The sequence below is a fragment of the Pelodiscus sinensis genome, chromosome 5, assembly GCF_049634645.1.
Source record: "Pelodiscus sinensis isolate JC-2024 chromosome 5, ASM4963464v1, whole genome shotgun sequence".
NCBI lineage: Eukaryota > Metazoa > Chordata > Testudines > Trionychidae > Pelodiscus > Pelodiscus sinensis.
Genome location: NC_134715.1, coordinates 131,324,726 through 131,346,713, shown reverse-complemented (window position 1 = coordinate 131,346,713; position 21,988 = coordinate 131,324,726). Strand labels below are relative to the sequence as shown.

The 21,988-nt window shown below is 52.2% G+C and overlaps 1 protein-coding gene across 3 annotated transcripts in view; it reads right to left on the bottom strand.

Annotated features, from left to right (window-relative positions):
- Nucleotides 1–10,236: 10,236 nt before the first annotated feature.
- Nucleotides 10,237–21,988, bottom strand: part of RAB11FIP5 (RAB11 family interacting protein 5) — an 87,010-nt gene continuing 75,258 nt past the window's right edge. For 2 of the 3 annotated variants that reach the window (XM_075931038.1, XM_014575396.2), the window contains 2 exons: nucleotides 16,951–17,131; nucleotides 14,710–14,972 (listed from right to left, as the gene is read on the bottom strand). In XM_075931038.1, coding sequence (XP_075787153.1) covers nucleotides 14,760–14,972; nucleotides 16,951–17,131 — 394 coding nt within the window. In that variant the 3' untranslated portion in view covers nucleotides 14,710–14,759. Of the gene's footprint in view, nucleotides 14,973–16,950; nucleotides 17,132–21,988 lie in introns of all 3 variants that reach the window. The other variant, XM_075931039.1, reaches the window with a different exon arrangement.

Below are 21,988 nucleotides of genomic sequence, written 5' to 3'. Positions count from 1 at the left end.
AGGAACCGCCACCAATGGGAGCTGCAAGGGGCGGTGCACGGAGCTCCCTGGCCACCCTTGTGCTAAGGCACCGCCAAGGCCTGGGAGGCACCTGAGTGCCACTAGGACCATGCAACCCCAGCCCCGTTATGCAACCCAGAGTTCCCTCCCTCCCCGTATGCCCTCTTGGAGCCTGCACCCCTCCTCCTCAGCCCCACCCGAAGCCCGCACTCTCAGCTCAAACCACTGCCCCAACCTGGAACCTCCTCCCACATCCTGATTCATTTCTGGTCCCACCTGGAGCCTGCACTCCCAGCCCAGAGCCCTGCACCCACACACCCACACCCCCACACACAGTCACATGCCAAAGCCCTGGCCAAGCCCAATGGAAGTGATGGGAGGAGAGAACAAACAGATGGAAGGGGGTGGGGAAGACATTATAGAATCACAGAATACTAGGACTGGAAGGGACCTCGAGAGGGCATCGAGTCCAGTCCCCTGCCCTGTTTGGTTTTGTACAATTACACACACACCCAGGCCAACCCTAACTATGACCCTCAGGTTAGCCCCCCCTCAGGCCTTGTAAAGGCAGAACCCAAGGCCAATCTGCCCCTTGCCTCCTGCTGAGAAGCCTGTGGAGGCAGGAAAAGGGAATAAGGGAATTTGTGTGCAGCCATCTTGGTCTTGTTAACAAGAGAGCAAGAGTCAGGCTAAGTCTGTGACCTGACAACGCGAGATCTGTAATTAGACGCTGCCTTTGCCTCTTGCCTCCGTAGGAGATAAGGATAGAACGCTGACTCTGGCAGGGACCTTGAGATAAGGAGCATCTGGGTGGAACTTAATAACTGTTAGCCATTGGTGTTTGTAATGGGAAGGAGACTAATTGTTATTGTTATTATATCTAATAGACAGTATATAAACTGCTTCATAATTGCTTGTAGTCGAAGATCTGCCTCGGGGGGGGGGGGGCTTCCCCCCCTCTCCCCCCGTCCGAACCAGTTTTTCCCTTGCTGCAGCTTGTAATAAAACTGCCTCTGGCTACTTGTTGCTACAAACTCAGAGTGAGGACAATGTTTTCTTCCACAAGCCCCATCTGGGGAAAATGTTTGTTTCAAATAGGGTTGGGGTGGAGACAAAGCAGGACCATTCCTCAAACTCAGGAGCTCTGCAAACATGGGTTGGGTCTCATGGGAAAGCTAAGACATCCTAAGAGAGACTTTTTCTAAGGAGAATCCCTGAAATTCACAAACCTCACTCCCTTCTGCTCCACTCCCAGTTCCTTGGCCTGCCTTTTCTAACAAATATCAACATGTATAAACAAAGCTCTTCCCCTACAGGGCACTTCCCTGCACACACATCTGTCTGCAGGGAGAGGACAAGAGACCAGCCACCCCCTAACAGCTGTTATACTGCTTAGTCATAGAACATTGGGGATGGAAGGGGCTGTGGAGAAAGTTTCAAACCGTAACCCCAGTGCACCCTAAAGGTTCAAAAAGCAGAAGGCAAACAAAAAGAGCCCCAACACAGTTCATCTTTTGGATTTTAAAGACAATTCATAACTTTTGGAGAGTCGGAGTAGCTATTTTTTTTTAACATCTGGGGTTAGCTGTACTGGGTTCCTCAGTTTAAAAGAAAACTGAAGAATCCGGGCTCTAAGACTTTGTGCACATCGTAAAGTTTTACTTCTTATAACCACTAGGGGTGTTACCTATTGGATAAATGGATAGTTGTGTAACTGCATGAAATTTTAGTGGTTACATGACTCTTCCATGGTCCCCTGGGGCAGGGCCAGAAGCCAGTGAGCTCCTGGCCCCACTTCCAGGGAGGCCACTGCCACTCTCTCTCTATCACCGGGGGAAGGGTAGGAAGGAGGTTTGGGGGGAGAGGGATAAATAGGTGTAGTTGTCAAGATTAACAAGATTAACCCATAAGCCTAGCCTACACCTTGACATCCCTAATAACCACACCCGAATAGCTTTATCAGCAGAGATTCCTGTCCTGCATGGACATCTTATTTTGGCTTCCGAGAGACTTTGTCTTAACTTACTACCTCCAAACTACATGAAATAAACGTAAGAAGCCGCTCATACCAGAATTAGCCTCTGCATAGGGAAGCTTATACCCCTAAAACTAGATTGGTTTAAATTCACCCCATAGGTTATATGAAAAAGTGTCCTGTGTAGGCAAGGCCTAACCTACTCACCAAAACAGAACAGAACAGAACAGATTAGGGGGCTGGAGCATATGATTTATGAGGAGAGGCTGAGGGAGCTGGGTCTGTTTAGTCTGCAGAAGCGAAGAGTGAGGGGGGATTTGACAGCAGCCTTCAACTTCCTGAAGGGAGGTTCCAAAGAGGATGGAGAGAGGCTGTTCTCAGTAGTGACAGGTGGCAGAACAAGGAGCAATGGTCTCAAGTTGTGGTGGGAGAGGTCCAGGTTGGATATTAGGAAAAACTATTTCACTAGGAGGGTGGTGAAGCACTGGAATGGGTTCCCTAGGGAAGTAGTGGAGTCTCCATCCCTAGAGGTGTTTAAGTCTCGGCTTGACAAAGCTCTGGCAGGGTTGATTTAGTTGGAATTGGTCCTGCCTAGAGCAGGGGGCTGGATTTGATGACATTCTGAGGTCTCTTCCAGTTCTATGATTCTAGTGAGTTTCTTTTTGGCTGCTCCTCAGTTTCAGGTTTTGAGGCAGCAGCCCATTGCATGATATGTGGGCTGGGAACGTTTGCCAGTGGACTTTAAAAAAGACAAGCAACGGAAACAATACAAAAGGTAAACATCAGTAGAAGAGTCCTATTGCCACAAACCCAAAAGCCTGCAGTAAATCTGGGTATGTCTACACTACCCTCCTAGTTCGAACTAGCGAGGTAATGTAGGCATACCGCACTTGCAAATGAAGCCCGGGATTTGAATTTCCCAAGCTTCATTTGCATAAGCGGGGAGCCGCCATTTTTAAAACTCCGCTGGTTCGAACCCCGTGCAGCGCGGCTACACGGGGCACGAACTAGGTAGTTCGAACTAGGCTTCCTAGTTTGAACTACCGTTACTCCTCATTTCACGAGGAGTAACGGTAGTTCGAACTAGGAAGCCTAGTTCGAACTACCTACTTCGTGCCCCGTGTAGCCGCGCTGCACGGGGTTCGAACCAGCGGGGTTTTAAAATGGCGGCTCCCCGCTTATGCAAATGAAGCCCGGGAAATTCAAATCCCGGGCTTCATTTGCAAGTGCGGTATGCCTACATTACCCTCCTAGTTCGAACTAGCGGGGTAGTATAGACATACCCTCTGATCCTGGACAACACTCCATAAAGCCAGTCATTTTTCTGCAGGGAGAATCCCTGCATTAGTAGGGCCACAGAGTAAACAATTTAGGCTGCAATCCCACAATAGAGGCTTGTGCTATGCTTCAGTTTTTGCCCAGTGAGTAGCCCTTTTGATATTAAGCACAGGAGTAAGGCCTTGCAGAAATCAAGCCACAAAAGGCTTTTCTCCTCATTTACCTCCAGCTTCTTAATTCGTTTGCTCCACACCCAACAACTTTGATTGCTCCTGCAGCAGATACAACCTCATCAAGTAATTTCAGGCTCTCTTTACTTAGTGTGGTCTTCTGGCTGTCCATTCCTGACCCTGTACCATAACTTGCTGAACATTTCCTCCCAAACCAGCTATGTTATCAGTGCTAACATGATACATCCCAACAGGTGCCGAGCTAGAGAATAGAAAATGATCCCACTGGATGAAAAACAAACCAGGATTATGGAGAACTTAAACACCTCTGTCTGAGCAGCAAAGTCATCTCCCCAAGCTTAAAGGAAATTTTTTAAAAATCTAAAGGGATGAGGAATTTCATGAATAGAAACCTGGGCCTTGAAAAGAAAACAGAGGGTTGATAAAATAACAGGTGAAGGAGATTAGAAGAGAGGAGCTGGAAGCTCTGGTGTAGTGGCCAAAGCTCAGCTGTGACTGGATCCGTGCAAAGCAGAGGCCCATGCAATCTAAGTCCTTTAGTGGCATAATGGTATTAGAGCTTTAATATACTATCAGACCCAAAACACACTTGCGTGTCACTCAGCGCATTACAGGACAAACCCCCTTTAGACCTCTAATGCCCTCATTGTTTGGTAAATTCTGCTCATTGCAGGACAGCTGGAAATATATCCTCCGCCTTTCCCATATTCCTCTGTTTTCACAGGTGTGCAGGGACCTGTGTTTACCCTGAACCCTGACCTCCGCTCAAACACAGACTTAATGCTGATAATGATGGCAGTTTAAAGAGTATTTGACAAGATCTGTTTTCCCAAAGGGCTTTTGAAATCTCCTCCATCAGTTTCCCTTTCCTCCTCCCCTGATAGGGAGGCCAGTTGGCCTGAAATATTCTGCATTCTGGTCTCTTCTGCAAAATGCCCAGAGAAGCACAAAGGTCCTCTATGCCCTGCCCGAGACATGAAAACCAGGTGCTTAAATGCTCCTACTAGACGGAGTCCTCAGCACATGATGCACCTACATCGTTTTGCAATTAGCACCAACCGTTCTGCTGATTTGAATCTTTCTTTCAGAAGACGATCATTCGCCACTTTCAGGAACAGCAGATAACATTTGCTGTTAGACTTACCAGAGTTATAAAACTGAAGCCACTCTCCGGGTTCCCATCACATGCATGCATCTTTCTGGATAAGGAACTGGACTAGCATTCTCCCAGGCCTGCACATTAACATAGCCGCACTGGAATAATAGAAGCAGCTGTCAATCATCAGGCTGGCATCTGAATTTTTAGATGTCGTTTTTATCCATTCAGAGCTTTCCCTGGTCAGACTGGACTTTTACAAAGAGAAGATGCAAGTTATTACCCCCTAAGCTCAGATGCTCCCCCCCCCCCCCGGCCAGAGGTGAAGGGGGTTGAATGGTGAGCACCAACCTTTGTTGTGTTAAAGATACTATTCTACAAAGCAGGACATATAAAAAGCAAGAGATGAAGGCAGCAGCTACTGAAATATTCAGGATGCTAGGAACTATTAAGAAAGGGATAGAAAATAAGACCCAGAATATCTTACTGCCCCTGTATAAAACTATGGGACGCCCACATCTGGAATACTGTGTACAGATGTGGTCTCCTCACCTCAAAAAAGATATTTTGGCCTTGGAAAGGGTTCAGAAAAGGGAAACTACAAAGATTAGGGGTTTGGAACGGGTCCCATATGAAGAGAGGTTAAAGCAACTGGGACTTTTCAGTGTAGAAAAGAGGAGACTGGGGGGGGATATGATAGAGGTCTATAAAATCATGAGTGGTGTGGAGAGGGCCGATAAAGAAAAGTTATTTATTAGTTCCCATAATAGAAGAACTAGAGGACACCAAATGAAATTAATGGGTAGCAGGTTTAAAACTAATAAAAGAATGTTCTTCTTCACACAGCAGTTCCACGAGGCGTACGGCTAGTTCGGAATAGGAAGCCTAATCCGAACTAGCTAGTCCGTGCATTTAAAAATGGTCCGACCTAGCCGGCATTTAAAAATGGCGCCGGCCGGCTTCATGCAAATGAAGCCCGGGAAATTCAAATCCTGGGCTTCATTTGCAACTCCGAATGACTACATTACCCTAGTTCGAACTAGGGGGGTAGTGTAGACATACCCAAAGGACTATAACAGAGTTTAAAAAGAAGCTAGATAATTCATGGAGGTTAGGTCCATAAAAGGCTATTAGCCAGGGGATAAAATGGTGTCCCTGGCCTCTGTTTGTCAGAGGCTGGAGAAGGATGGCAGGAGACAAATTGCTTGATCATTTTCTTCGGTCCACCCTCTCTGGGGCACCTGGTGCTGGCCACTGTGGGCAGACAGGCTACTGGGCTAGATGGACCTTTGGTCTGACCCAGTACGGCCGTTCTTATGAAACAAAAAGGTCTCAGGAGTGATTTACTCCTTCCCAGAACACAAAAACTAGAGGCTCATTAAATGAAATTAATAGGTAGCAGGTTGAAACAGACAAAAGGAAGTATTTCTTCGCACAGCTCGCAGCCAACCTGTGGAACTCCTTGCCAGAGGATGTTTTGAAGTCCAAGACTATAACAGGGCTCAAAAAAAAAGAGTTAGATAAATTCATGGAGGATAAGTCTATTAATGGCTATTAGCCAGGATGGGCAGAGATAGTGTCCCAAGTGTCTGTTTGCTAGACACTGGAAATGGGTGACAGGAGAGCGGGTTGCTGGATGATTCCCTGTTCTGTTCATTCTCTCTGGGGCACCTGGCATTGGTCACTGTGGGCAGACAGGACACTGGGCTAGATGGACCTTTGGTCTGACCCAGCGTGGCTGTTCTCATGTAAGGGTTTTAGAAATAGGAGCTCAGAAATCAGGTGCCTAACTAAGCAACCTGGTGTCAAAGCTGAGCGACGAGTGACACTTACAATCGCCCTTCTGCGCACTGGCCCACCAGTTGCCTGTTGACTTGTCAGGCTAAACAGGACCTACCCGCTCATCCTCGGGCACTGCTACAGGAACCCAATGCGCCTTTATGGAACAATCCCGTTAGCGGGTGTTTAGCAGCATGATGCCCCAACGAACCGCACGGACAGGAAGGGAACTGTATCTGCAGCTGGGAACGTCAGCACGGAGACTATCGTTACTGGATTTGGCCAGAACATCGTAAGGCCCAAAGGGACCCGCGATCACTCTCCGACGACCTATATTCCTCTAGTCTTACGAAGAGTGTCACTTGTTAGACCTTCACATACAAGTCACCTGGACCTTCAGCAGCACCGCGCCTCTCAAATTCAGGCCTGACTTGTCCGAATCGCCGCCACACAGTTGTCCTTTGGCTGTGTGTCGTCCGACACCTGCCCCAGTCTGAGGCTGTGTCGCGTGGGAGGTCGGTATTTGAGGTGGGATGGCTACCCACCTCCAATACCTGACCTGAGGTCAAACGCTACAGACTGAAAGAAAAATGTTAAAATTCTGACGGCAGGGAGGTGTGTCTGAACCTGTTTATTGTGCCTGCGAGTTCATGAATGGGTGTCCGCGGGAGGCAGGCGCTAAGATTGTTCTGATCCCATTGTCATGTCGCAACTTTCTTCCTGGGGCAAAACATTTCAGTTTAACGCTGTGAATCCCGGGGATTATAACCCCATGGAAGCTTCAAAAACAAGTTTGCTGCTCTAAGGCATGTCTAGATCATGGATGCTACAACCAAGCCACTGTAATGTAAATGCTCTTACCATCAAGAGAAGGGGTTTTTCTGTACGTACCCCACCTCCCCAAGCGGTGGAAGCCACGTCTACACTGGGGTGAGATGGGCTTAATCACAAGGTAGCGCATTTTTCACACCCCTGCGGAATGTAGCTAAATCAGTCCAAGTGTAGAGGAGGCCCTAGCAAACGATCTTTTCCTTACATTGCACGGGGATTCCTCTTTTTCTAGAGAGAAATGGCAGAATCACTGCCCTGCTGGCATCGCACTTAGGGCCCACTCATCTTGTTTGTGTCCTTCAGGGCAATTCCTACCCTTTTTAATTGAATTCTCACTCACGACGCAGCATCCTCTGGAATGTCTCTCTCCCAATTAGATGTGGTTTGGCCAAGTCTCTATGGACACAATTTTGTATCCAAGGACAGCAGTTCCTGATTGCTAAAGGATAGCTCAAAAGAAGGAAGCAGCTCTCTCTGTGATAAGGGACAAAATAGCCATACACCTGAATCCAGGCTCTGATTCACAGAGGCGCCTGCTGGGGGTTAGCAGATGTTTGCAGCTCCCCAGCGATGATTTGTGGGCTACTTCCCTATTAACACAAGAGCTCTGCAGATTGAGTGGATTCAGGTGCTACCTACCTTACTCCATCCCCGGAATAACTCCAACATAGGGAATCTGCTGTAAATTCACCTTCTTCCTTGACGGGGCAGAGGAGGGGACATTCCTGGAACCAGGGACAGGGTTGACGGTGTGGGTTCGTTGAGCGTTTGGAAGAATGGCTTCCCCTCCCTTCAGGGAAGAGGGGTTGGCTGAAATCAAGAGAAGCAAGTGCCTTTGGGAACGAGGACGCCGCTTGCCAGGGTACTGTGGCTAGGCAATGCCTTATAGCAGAGATTCACCCCAAAGGGTGTGTGTTTTAATCCAGGGGATCAGCACTTGGGTTAGCCTAGCCTAGCTCAGCCTCACTGCAAAATCCCACAAGTCACTGTGGCCTCCCTTTTGCTACATCTCCCACCCCATATAGAATCCTAGAATCCCCAGGCTGGCAGAGACCTCAGGAGTCATCAAGTCTAGACCCCCGCCCAAAGCAGGACCAATCCCAACTCAATCATCCCAGCCAGGGCTTGGTCAAGCCGGGACTTCAAAACCTCTAGGGATGGAGATTCCACACCTCCCTAGGGAACCCATCCCAGTGCTTCCCCACCCGCCTAGGGAAATCGTTTTTCCTAATATCCAACCCAGACCTCCCCCACTGCAACTTGAGCCCATTGCTCCTTGTTCTGCATCTGCCCCACTGAGAACAGCCTCTCTCCAGCCTCTTCATTACCTCCCTTCAGGAAGTTTTAAGTCTCGGCTGGACAAAGCCCTGGCCGGGTTGATTTAGTTGGGATTGGTCCTGCCTAGGGCAGGGGTCTGGATTTGATGACCTTCTGAGGTCTCTTCCAGGTCTATGGTTCTATGATTCTAAGTTGAAGGCTGCAATCCTTCTCTTCAGCAGACTAAATAAGCTCAAATCTCTCAGCCTCTCCTTGTAGGTCATGTGCTCCAGCCCTCTAATCATTTTGGTTGCCCTCCACTGGACCCTCTCCAATGCGTCCACATCCCTTCTATAGTGGGGGGCCCAGAATCGGACACAGTACTCCAGTTGTGGCCTCACCAAAGCCGAATAAAGGGGAATAATCACTTCTCTGGCTCTGCTGTCAATGCTCCTAATATGCCATTAGCCTTCTTGGCTACAAGGGCGCCCTGTTGACTCATCTCCAGCTTCTCATCCACTGTAACCCCCAGGTCCTTTTCTGCTGAACTGCTACTTAGCCAGTCAGTCCCCAGCCTGTGACAATGCTTGGGATTCTTCTTCACATGTGGACTTCTAGGGGCACATCCCATGGTTCTGTAGCAGGAAGCTGAGCTGAGCTCGGATTCTTCCCCAGAGAATTGTGGGAGAATCCACCTGTCCTGGCCAAGCATGAGAGGATGATCAGCTCTCAAGTGATTGAGTCTGGATCCTCTGTGAGGGAGGGGGATGTGAGCGCTAAACTCCACCCTAGCTTGGACAACCACCCAGAATGAAAGCACCATCAAGCCTTTGGAGAGATTGGGGGTTACTGTCAAACACCCAACTATAAGCCCGGCAAACTCTACAGGACGACTGTAAGTAATAAATAATCCATGAGATGGCAGCTGGAGGTTTCAAACTAGATGATTCCCAGTTATCTTGTGTCCCCATTACGCAGGCAAAATACTGTGCATCACTTGGACACAAGAAAATGTTACCCATTAGGAGGTAACAGCACAGTTTATCCTAACAGGGTAAGCTGCCAGGAGACCCACCGAACGGAAAGAAGTCTGGTTTCTCTTCCCAGCGCTACTTCAATCGAGCAAGTCACTTTTTTCCTGCCTTGGCCCATAAAAATGGATTTAGTGATGCTGCCTTCCCATGGCAAAGACATTTGGAGATCTACAGATGAACTGCCCTGAATAAGGGCACATCACTATAAGCGTGCTGGGTAAGGACGCAAGTTTAAATAGTGGTCCATGCCGCAGGGACATGCATGGGAATGAAAAATAAAGACCCCGACTCCTAAAGAGAAGGGGGGGAGAAGGGGTACTTCAAAGTGGCAGCACCGCACAGCTGAGCCACAGATCAGCTGTGCCACTCTGCTGCTTTGAAACACCGCCTCGGTGTTTCAAAGAGGCAGCTCCATGGAGCCTGGCATCAGCTGGGGGGTCCCCTACGGACCTTGGGCTCCATGGCTTTGAAATGCATAAGAGCCCCCACTGAGGACTCTTGTACATTTCAAAGCAGGCATGCCCATGTGCAGCCTGGAGTCAGCCAAACTTCCCGCTAGCCCCGGGCTGCCCGCGGAGTTCCGCATTCCTCCTTTGAAACAAGGGCTCTTGTACATTTCAAAGGAGGAATGCAGAAGTGCCTATCGACTAGTTGATGGAAATTCCATCGACTACTTGACTAGTCAATTGACCGCAATTTAACACCCTTACAGGAGACCATCCTTCTATTTCAGGAAATTTAAAAAAAACAAAAACTGATCACTCCATTTCCATCAATAGATCAGACGCGTCTAGGAACAGTTTGAACAATTTTTATTGTTTTAAAGTGCTTAAAACGTAAATAAACAAGCTCTTTATAAACATTAGTTGCAACTATGAAATCAAGAAACAGAACCTTCTTCCCATTTGTGAAGAACAGGGAAATCAACAACCCTCCTCCCCCATCTGAACACTCTTGACCCTGGGGGGTGGGGGAAGGTGCATTTCCAACACACATTTATAGCACAGAAAATACTGTTTCTTTACAAACAAGATTATCCAACTCCAATAGGCTGGGTTTACAGGATTCTGTTCAGGATCCATATCCCTTCAAGTTTGTTTCGGTTTAAGGCCATCACTTGGACTCTCTTCTGTACACCCCCATTCGCCCCTGGCCAGAAGAGTAAATAAAGAACTTGATGGGGTTTATTGGGAAAAAATTACTGACCCTACGACAACAAAGCACGACAGACACAATCTTCCGCGCATCTGCGAAGCCGCTTGGGCGGGGAAGAGGCAGACTTTATAGGGATGCAAAACAAAGTTATGGGAATGGCTTTGTTTCAGACCGAGTGAGTGGCTGACCGCAGCAGGTGATCCATACGTACTAAAGTTCTCTCACTTGCACTGATTAGCCCTCACTTCAGGCTCCAGCTTTAGATCTACACAGAGGGACAAGGACGGTTCAACTCACTGTTTTCACCCCCCCCTTCCTTTAAGTAGGGAGGCAGGACTGGAGCATCAGTAGTATTTCTATTGTACTCTCCCCTGCCTCCTTTTTGTAAGGCATCTCCATTTGAACATCTCCGTATCGCTCTCCAGGACGTTGGGAGGAACAAATGCCGTTCATTTAATAGCCACTCTGGTTGGAACACTGCTCTGTGGACTTTTGCGGCATCGTTAACTGTCTCTGCTCTGTTATGTGGAGCGCAAATCGCTGGGGGAAAGAGCGTTTGTGAGACGGTGGAGAGATGGCAGCCAAAACAGCAAATGGACTTCCTGAAAAGCCTCCCATGTAGAATGCCTTTCCCCCCGCAAAGGGCAATCACAAACCAATTCTAATGGTTAATTAGATGACACCCTGTTAGCCATGACAATCGCTACGTTGGTGCCATACTCCCCACACGCTAGCTTTGGCTAATTCAGATGTTACGCTGCCCACTGGCAGAACCTGCTCCGCCGAGTCTCTCCCAAATGGTTTCTCACAACGTCCTACTAGAGTGGGATCGGGGCTTGAACATTTTTTAAAGCCGTCCGCTCTGCAGAAAGGTAAGCTATGTACCACTTCTCACTGCATGGATTCTTGCGGGGCAAGGCAGCCTATGGGTTCGTACAGCAGTAACAGAGGCAGGAGAGGTCCCAGAAAGGAAACACACTTGTTAAACAAGGCCACTGTCCTGGTACAGTGTGTTGTGATGCAGCACTTCAGGGTTATCCTGACTATATAAAAAGTGCCAAACTTTCAAGCTCTGAAAAGCAGAAAAGCGACTAAGGCAGAGAGATTTGTAGATGTGATTAAACCATAAAAGGGTTAAGAAGCACGGGGGTGGAGAGAGGGGGTGCAGAGAGCTCTTTAAAAACATTGGCACTTGTGTGGGTGTGGAAAGCACCTACAGTCAGTCCGTCCTCGGGACGAGAAGACGAAACAAAATCCGACCAGAAAGCCTCGCCAAGAGAACAGCTCATAGGCTCTACAGGCTGCCCGGGGATCAGAATGGTTTGGTACCAGGCAGTGTGATTTCCGCTGCGTCGTACACTGGAAGAATAGTGAAAAGATGGCAAACTCCTCCCCTTCCCCCCTGCGTGAGCTGTGCCATGCCAAGGAAGCAGGGATATTTCAGAGGACAGACAGAATGGGGCATGCACCTTTCGTACACCAGATGCCTAAAAGCCGGTGCGGACACATTAATTCTCATAGAGATTAACTACTACAGACATCCCTCCTTGAGCACGTCCATCTGACACAGGCCTTCATATTCTAGCTCAACCTGCCTGTGATCATGCCCTTCCTTCCACTCCGTTCGCTACGAGTAGTTGCTCAATTGTTTTTATGAGCGTTTTGCCTCCTTACATCAGACTCGATGCAACTTCTCAACTAAAAGGAAGAGCTCACCCGAGAGGCGTACAGCCAGGAAAAGAACCGGGCTCTCATGCCAGGGGAAACTTTGCATTGTACATGCAGAGAAAATTTCTTGATACCTGAACTTGTACAAGGAAAAAAAGCTGGATATATTTCTTAAAACCCTACATGGTACAATATCAAACCCTGCCCACCCCCCAGCTACGTGCACACACAGAACAATTCAGGCAGAGTCCCCCTCTCCCCCCCAGACTTCTTTCCTATTAGAAACAAAGGCAACCAGGACCGAAATGCTCAGAGCCAGTGTTTCCAAGGGAGTAAGAGCCGCCTCCTCCTATGGTATTCTACACACGGGACCTGGCCAGAAATTCTCAATTGCTTGTAACATCAGATCCCCTTTTAAAACTTCTCCTCCCATCCTGTTCCAACAGCTCGCTCTTCTTGGCAGGCCACCAGGCACGACTGCCTCGCAGGATCTAGTCCTGATTTTACCCAGGTGCTTTTTCCCTTGGCTCACACGCCCCTGTATTCCTATCCTTAGGAAACACTTTCAAGTCATTTCCATCGGTCATCCATAAAAGAGTTCCAGCCCGGGGACACAAAGCTATCTGCACACCCTTTGCCCAGGATGATGTTTTATTGCCTTAAAAAACAAACAACCCTTCCCCCAACCTTACCTACCTCGACCTTGCAAAATTTTACTTGCCCACCAGGCTCAGGTAAGGACAATAATACACTAGACTGCAGGATGGGTTTAACGAATCAACCATTTTAGCAGGAAACTGCCTTTCCTCTGCTACAAAAGGCACAACTTTCTGACGTGGTTCTGCATACATATAAACAGGTAACAGTGAGGGACTGGGGAAAAGGTTTACAAAATAAGCAAAACCTCAGGGAGTCAAGGCCCTTTGGCCAGGCTGAGGAAACTGAACTCCAGCCTGAGTTTGGGGCACCCCTCTCCCGCCATGCCTTGATGGAGCAGAGAGAAGAAACTGACAAGCGCTAAAAACCGAAAGGTAAAACACATCAGCAACTTCTCCCCGCTCCCAAGAGGGCATCAGAACCGCCAACTATGCTGTTTTCTGTGGCGGCCAGATGTACTAATCCCGGGCTCGCCACATTTGCAGCTACTAAGCCAACCAACACACACGGAGTTTGTTCATTTACACCCCCACATCTAGCGCTACATATGCACCTCCTGAGCGCGCCGGCCCCGTGAAACATCTGGGCACTGGCAGAAGATTTAAGAGGCCTGATGTGTGGCTAGCTGGGATATAGCCCTAGTCGTGATGTCAGTACCGGGGGTATTTTAGAGTGGGGAACTGCTAGTTTATTAGACTGTATCTGAATGCATTTGACGGGTGTTTGGCTAACTTGCATATAGAGGGGGCTGGGCAGTCACTCTCTATTGCACTCGCGTTTCTGTTTCTTACAGCATCTTCCAGGCACATTTAAAAAACAAAAAAATACAAAGAAGTAGGCAGATCGTGTCAAGGGCCGTGGTGGTTTCAAACATTCCCTGTAAACGAAGAAAGAGGAATCTAACGAGATAATACTGTGCAGAAATATCAGCTGGGACTGCTGCCAACACGAGTCCAGCAGCGTGCGTGCCGGTGGCATACACATCGGCGACGGGCAGCGTGGTCCGTGAAGGACATTCTAGGGGACAGACCCTGCATGAACATCAACAGGTCTCTTCCCCGGAAGCCATGAAGTTCTGTTCCCATCTGGGTGAGAAAGAGCCGATTGCGTGTCACAGGGGCAAACCTGCAGTAAAATGATCAACGCAGCTCGTGCTCCAGCGCGGACACATGCTTTGTCGCGCTCCGCCGACTTCACCAGCGTCACTGTTTGTCTCCTCTCCCGCAGGGCCAGCTACTTAGCACTGAGAGAGGTGCTTGCTAATTGGATGGGGAACCCTTTCCTTGGGGCTGGCTCATTGAAATACAAGACGACAGGTGAACCTCGTCCTCCCACTTGCCCCTTGCCACATTGGCACGCTCAGCTGGCCCAGCAACCCGGAGGGGAGCCACACACTTGTGATTTTCAGGGGTCACAGGTAAGGTTCTAGGACACCCCATTTCTGGTAGCACAGAGCCACGGGAGCATGGGCAGGAGTGGCAGCTTGAAGATAGGGGCTAGATGGCACATTTCCAACTCTCTCACTTCCAGGCCCAGGGCCTCCTTGCGGCTTTGGCAAGAGGTCTGTCCAAGATGTGCTTGAACCATGCTGCCGTGGTTGCTGCCGAGGGTGCTGACGTGTTCCATGCCCCGATGAGGCCACTTCCTGGAGCCACAGCACATCTCTTAGAAGACACAGCTAGTCACTACTGCAAGATTCTCTGCAAATGTGTATGGGCCGCCAGGGCTGCCCGGGGCTTCACGTGGAAGGGGAGGGGGCCGTGTGTGTGTGGGTCTTTGGCGTGGTGATTCCAGATGCGCTGTGGACAAGCGACGCCAATGAGATCTCTGCGCGGAGGCTACTTGCTGGGGGTGTTTTTTTCCAGGCAGATCTGAAGGAGGGTGGGAGATTGCTCCATGATGCGCACCAGCAGCTGGTCGATGTAGTTCTCCAGTTCCTGGACATGCTCCTCCTTCCGGCTCAGCTCCTTCTCCCTCTGCAGCAGCAGCTGGATGAGTTCGTCGTGGGTCAGGTGATAATACTTGGCCGACTGGTCCGGCCGTGCGGGATCCTGCAGTGGGAACAAAAGGAAATTAGAAGAGTTCTAATCCCTGGCGAGATTAGAGGGGGCCTGCTCCGTACCCTGCCAAGCACAGCGGCAAGCCGTGGGCGCGGGGAGTCACCCTATGCGGCGTGTGCCGCGGGCGGATCTGCGCACGCCAGAGAATCACCCGCGCAGGTTTTAGTTCAGTGCATTTTGCACAGCCGCTTTCGTGGGCACCGAAGGGGGACAGGAATTCAGTGGAGAGCAGAGACTGAGCGTCATGACTGAGAAGCGGCGAGGGGGCTCTCCACGGAGCTGGATTGCGTGAAGGGACAGGAGGTGACTGCCGGCCCACGAGCAGACGCAGACAGGATTAGCGAGCTGGGCTGGGAACTGAAGCTCGGTGATTGCAGCGGACTCCTGAGATGCACCGGGAACATCAGTGGGGGGTGTTGTGTGGGGGCATTTCTGGGTACGTGTGAATCAAAGGGGCTGGAAGGGACCTTGAGAAGTCATCCAAGTCCAGCCCCCTGCATAGACACAGCAACTGTCGCACGGCAGAGTCTGGGGAAGAGGAACTGGAGGAGGCACAGAGCAAGGAATCGCAGGAGCCACGGGAAAGCAGCCACAAACTCAGGAGAGTCGGTGCTTTGGTGTCAGCACCCACTGGCTGTGGAATGCCCCCAGCCCACGCTGCCCTATTCGAAACTAAGGTTTCCTCTCCCCTCTTCCCCCCGCCATTACCTGCAGGCTGATTACCTCTGGGACAGGTCTGTGGTGCATGGGGAGCGAGCCCCCTGGCCCCGGCCAGCAGACTCATGCTAGCGTGTACGCAGCAGCAGTCTGGACGGTGCACTGCTGGTGAAGATGCAGGCTAGCCACCCGAGGTCAGACACAGAGGGTTGGGCGGGCTTGGACTCAGGTGGGTAGCCCAAGCCGCGGCCAGTGCCCCCCACCCCGCTCTTAGCACTAGGGGTGTAAGCAAATAATCGGCCACTCAATAAGCATAGGCTTATCGGGTACTCGAGTGACTACTCGACTACGTGCTTCCCGCCCCCCGGCTGCCTCTGTATCAGAGGCAGCAAGGTGGGGGGGAGGGGAAGCAGGAGTCGGAAGGGGGTGGGGCGGAGCCAGCTTAAAAGCCAGTTCCCCTCCAGCATCATCTCCGTGGTATGGGGGGGGCGGAGAGGCTGAGCTCCCCATGAGCATTGGCTCCTGCCTGCTCCCCCCCACACTATGCTGCTGCCTCTGTGGGAGGCAGCAACGTGGGGCAGGGGAAGGAGGGAGGAGGCAGCTCTATGGGAGCTGGTTTAAAAGCTGGCTCCATGTAAGTACCAGCTCCCACCTGCCCCCTCCCCCACTGCTGCCTCTGTATCAAAGGCAGCAGCACAGTCGGGGGTCAGCTCGGCAGAAGCCAGCTCCCCGCATGTACCAGCCCCCGCCTGCCCCTCCTCCCCCACACCGCTGCCTCTGTAGTGAAGGGGACAGGCAGCTCCGCAGGAGCCGGCGCTCACAGGGAGCCGATTCCACCCCTTTGTGCTGCTGCTGCCCCTGTGAAGGCTGCGGGGGAGGAGGAGTCAGCCATGCATGGGGAGCCAGCTTAAAAGCCGGCTCCCACCTTCCTCATGGCCTGATCCAGGCAGTGAGGGAAGTGGGGGGAGGACTGAGGCTGCGTGTAACCATGAGGATACACGTTCGCATCCCTATTCCATGGGGCAGCCTTTGCCGCAGCACGAACACGCACCGGTAACCCCCTTTGGTAGGGGAGAGACAAGGGGAAAGAGCGGGTACCGCGCCCACCCTCCCCCATCAGTGCAGGGCGATGCTGAGAACAGTGGCTAGGACGAGCGGCAGCGAGGCCGTCCCGTGGCCTCACAGGCTCCCACGTACAACGGTCTCTCCGCTAGGGACATCCTGGGCTCCCATCGCCACGGTCACGCCGCACCAGGCGGCGGCATGAACGGGCAGGGGGGGTGGCGCCGTGGGTGCGTGGCGGTGACCCCACCTTTAGCTTCTTGGGCTCCGCTTTCCCCGGCTGCGACGAAGGGGCCACCGGATGGATGCTGCCCGTGGTGACCGTCTTCAGCTTTTCCAGGCCGCTGCTCAGGGCCGTCGTCAGGGGGGATCGGTGCTGCTGCTTCTCCCCGGAGACCTCTGCCGCGCTTATGGGCTTCACGGGATGAGGACTAAAAGGAGCAAAGAAGGGGGAGAGTTAACGCCCGGCAGAGCTGGGGGATGGGGAAGGACGTACATCTGCCCTTTGGCTGCTCTGCGTGTGTGTGGGGGGGAGCTAGCTGTACGTCAGTCAGGGGGTCCCCACAGCTGCCATGCACCGCACTGTTTACCTGCGCTTGTGGGGGGGGAGGGGTGGACCGAGAGCCCACAGAACCCTGCCACGCAGCCACCCCTGGAGACTACAAGTCCCACAATGCAATTCTTCCTCTGGACACAGGGAGTCAGGCCCCGCTCCATGCTGGCACCCTGGTCTCTGTGGGCTGTGATGGCAGCATTGCATTCTGGGGCCTGCAGTCCGGCAGCCACACCTCACCGACCCAGGCTTTCCATGTGCTCCGTCTGGGGGCAGGTTGGCCTCGCTGAGGCTCGGGGCCCGGCTCAGGCCCTTGCTGACCAAGCCTGGGCCTAAGAGTCTGGCTTGGCTCGGTGTATTTCAGACTCAATGGGGAACGGCAGCCTGCTGGAAAAGATCGTGGGACGTGCCTACCCTAGGGCTGACAGCGAGCCTACACCACGCAAGCCACTGCCGCCCCGCGCCCCGTGCACCGGGACTGCACCCGAGTGCCCCCATGGCAACCTGCCAGGAGCCCGCGGGAGCCACCGAATCAGCATTTGCTTGCCCCATCCTGGACAGAGGCCTGTGCACAAGAGCAGCGCGCAGAACCGCTTGTGCGCCCCCGCCCGGGACTCAGACCACAGCGCGGTCTGAGGCGCCAGGGCAGGCGGGAAGCAGCCTTTGAGTCCCCGCTGCTCTGCTGAGTGAGTCGCTGGAAGTAACTTCAGGCCCAACCTGGCGCCCCAACGCCCTGCCCCAGTCCCCTCCTGCACCCCGAGCCCCTCATTCCCAGCCCCACCCCACAGGGTGACGGGCATCACCAATTTTCTTCAATAGGGCCGTGAGGAAAAAAAGTTTGAAAACCACCGGCACGGTGCCCCACGCAGCTGCGCGTGCCTAAGGACAGGCCTTGGTTTTCCCACTTCTGTCCGAAGAAACCCGCCAGGCTGAGGACAAAAAGGCGCCCGGAGCTTGGCTTGTCTGCAGGGGTCGGAGAGAGGCAGCAGCGGCCCCCTCCTCTGTCCGGGATGGGACAAGCAAATGCCGTGGGTTTCAAAGTACGGGTCACGACCCAGCTCCTAGGCTGGGGGCCACAGGGCTCCATGCACTGCTCCCCCATCCCCGAGCACCAGCTCCAGCCAATGGGAGCGTGGAGTTGGTGCTCAGGGGGAGGGCAGTATGTAGAGCCCCGTGGCCCCGGCCTAGGAGCTGGGCCTGCTGCTGGCCACTTGTGGGGCGCAGTGTGGTCCAAGGTGCCAGGACAGGCCGGACGTTGCCATAGCAACCCCGCGAGTCACCTGGGCACCCTACACGGCCAGACGCCGCCGTGCTTGACTTGCCACAGCCCAGTGCTGGGTCACGACCCGTATTCTGAAAACCACTGCCCTATGCCACGGGGTGGCCGGCCAGCCTGTGGGCTGAGCAGCCCCAAGCCCCATCTCCTGGTCGCTTCCTCCCCCCCACAGGCTCAGCGGCAGCTTTGGCCAGCCACAGCCACCTCACCAGGCACTGCGTCTCTCTGGCCAGCAGCGCGGCTGCGCTCTGCTCCTCCAGCCCGCCCTCCGCGCTGCTCGCCACCCACCCGCTGCCCTGACGCTGCGGCTGAGCCTCCCTCCCTGCGCTGCTCCCGGTTGCCAACTCTCCCAGGCCGAACGCCACTGCAGCAAATGGCATCCGGCCCAGGAGAGCTGGCAACCTCCACAGGACCCTCGCAGGACCGTGTGTGGGGGCCAGTGCCGGGCACCCGCCCCTGCAGAGACAGCCCTGCAGAAAGATGTGTCCTGAGGCAAACAGCACCCACCCCATGGGGAAGAGAGGGAACAACGGGCAGAGGATACACAAAACCTGTGCCACGACACGGAGTAACAAGCACAAACCAATGCTGGGAAGCACACTGCGCATTCAGCAGCTACCCTGCAAAGAACACTACCCACGGCTGACGCACACGTCGCGTCCCATCGCGCACTGCCGCCGAGGAACCTGAAGCGCCTAGCAAGCACACGGCGGCTCTCCCAAGGCGTGCGGTTATAGCACAAGACTAGTGCCAGCAGTCTCCAGTTCGAATCCCAGCTCCATCTACTCATTCTTCATGCATTTTCAGACCTGTCTCTCAGCTGCTCCCCGTGCCTCAGTTTCCCTACAACAGAATTCATAATGACCTACATCACAGAGCATCGTGGAGTTTACATTACGGTAGAAAGCACCCGGAGGCTCTGGAAAGTGTCAATTTTTGTGAACTTCACAGTGGTTTAAGATCAACCAGAGAAACAGACAAGCCACCAATCTTCATGGAGATTGGGGTCTACTCAGAGGAGACCTACTTGCCTCTGGGATCCCTCAAAGCGAATAAGATTTCCCCTTGGATGCCTCTAACTGATGAGTACGTAGATGAGAACGTAGGCCAATTCTGGCAAGGAACACTCTCTGGCAGTGGGTACACATGAGGTCTCTACCGCCAGTGGTGCTGAGACCAGCTGCTCCAATACAGGCCTTATGTCAGGCTCTCTGATCTTCTTCATGGAGATGTCACTTGATCTCAAAGGTGGTCTCAAAGATGGTGGTCCTCCAGGTTACCCGATTCACCTGCCTCTCCCAGGTGTCACATCAATGCCGCACTTTACCAAGGTGTTCTTAAGAACATCCCTGTAGCGCCTTTTCTGCCCACCACGAGACTTTGTCCCGGTTCTCAGCGGAGTGCAGAAAATCCATTCAGGCAAGCGTGTCAGGCCTCCTGACCGTGACCAGACCATCGTAGCTGCCTGTGGGCAATTATTGCCTTGATGCTGCAGGAATCAGCTTTCGCAAGGACACTAACGTTGGTCTGTCTGTCCTGCTGCGTGATGCCCAATATCAGGGGTGGCCAGTCTGTTCCGGACAAAGAGCCAAGATCCAGCTGGATCCAGCACAAAGAGCTAGGGCAAAAAGTGTTTTTTTGTTTTTGTTTTCTTGTGCTACAAGAGAGAGGACCGGCCCTTTAAGGCGGCTTTTTGGCCTCAGCAGCCGCAGCCGCCATATTGGATCTGCCATTTTGATCCAGACAGTTCCCCTCCCCCGGTAAGCACAGGGGAGCTGGGAGGCGTGGGCCATATTCAGGGGGCATGGAGGTTGCGTCACGAGCCGCACTGATTGGGGGGGGGGGGGGGGGACAAACCGCATGTGGCTCGTGAGCCGCGGGTTGGCCACGCCTGCCCGATATTCTGCTCAGGTCCCTTTGGAGTCCGGGCATCAGCTCCATACAGCAAGGTTGGGATGAAGACGGCATTGTAGACGTCGATCTTGGTCTGCATCTTGAGATCAAGGTCAACGAAAACGTGCCTCCGTAAATGTCCGTAAGCACTGGAGATTTGGTGGCAGATTTCATGGTCGATGGCAGCATTGCTGGGCAGATCGCTTCTGAGATCAGGGAAGCTGGTTGACATTCTCCAGCAGTTGGACGTCCGCCGGGATGGTTGGTTCGGGAAACGGTGTGGTGGGTGTAGGCTGAAAGAGAACCTTGGTCTTTCGTGCGTAGAGTCGGTCCCAACCTGCGGTAGGCCATGGCGAAAACGTCGATGATTGCTTGGAGCCCATCTTCTGTTCAGCCGTGTCGCTACTGTTGATGACAGCATTTTCCATGTGATCACCAGCCTACCTGTCTGTGTCAGTCTGGATCATGAACCCTCCATCTGCGAGATCCAAGCAACCACAAAAAAGATGAAAGACAACAAGGCCACAGGCACTGACGGGATCCCTGCTGAGACATTCAAGCAAGGAGGACCATCCCTGCTGTTGTGCATATGCTCCCTCATTCTGATGATCTGGAGAGAGGAAACCGTACCCAGCGAGCTCAGAGATGCCATCATAGTGACCATCTTTGAGATGGGTGACAGGACAGACCACGGAAACTACCGAAGGATCTCCTTGCTCTCAGCTGCAGATAAAATTCTCACCCAAGTCCTTTTCAACTGCCTCTTTCCACTGACTGAAGAAGCCATTCCGGAGTCACAATGTGGCTTCTGACTAAGGCGAGGAATGACCAATACAATCTTTTCTGCCCTCCTAATACAAGAGAAGCGTCGGAAGCAACATCAGCCTCTGTATATGACATTCTTCAATTCAACAAAAGCATTTAACTCCGTCAACCGCGAGGCCCTCTGGAAGATCCTATGACACTGTCAGTATTATACATCTCTTGTACGACAACTTGCGGGCCGTGATACTCAGCAATGGCGACACAACTGAACCAACTGACGTAAGGACTCGAGTCAAAGAAGGGTGTGTGATCACACCAATGCTATTTAATATCTTTTTGGCAGCCATGCTCCAGGTCATTGGAGACGATCTCCCAGGTGGAGTTGAAATAACCTAAAAGATGGATGGTAGCCTCTTCAATCTGAGTCACATCAGAGCCAAGACCAAGACCACAACATCAATGGTAGAACCCCAATACGTAGACGATGCCCAGGTTAGTACCATAGGATACTAGAACTGGAAGGGTCCTCAAGAGGTCATCGAGTCCAGTCCCCTGCGCCCACCGCAGGACCCAGCATCCTCTAGATCATCCCTCATAGATGTCTGTCCATCCTGCTCTTAAATATCTCCAGTGATGGAGATTCCACAATCTCCCTAGGCAATTTATCCCCGTGTTTAATCACCCTAACAGGAAGTTTTTCCTGATGTTCAACCTAAACCTCCCTTACTGAAATTTAAGCCCATTGCTTCTTGTCGTATCCTAAGAAGTTATGGAGAATAATTTTTCTCCCTCCTCCTTGTG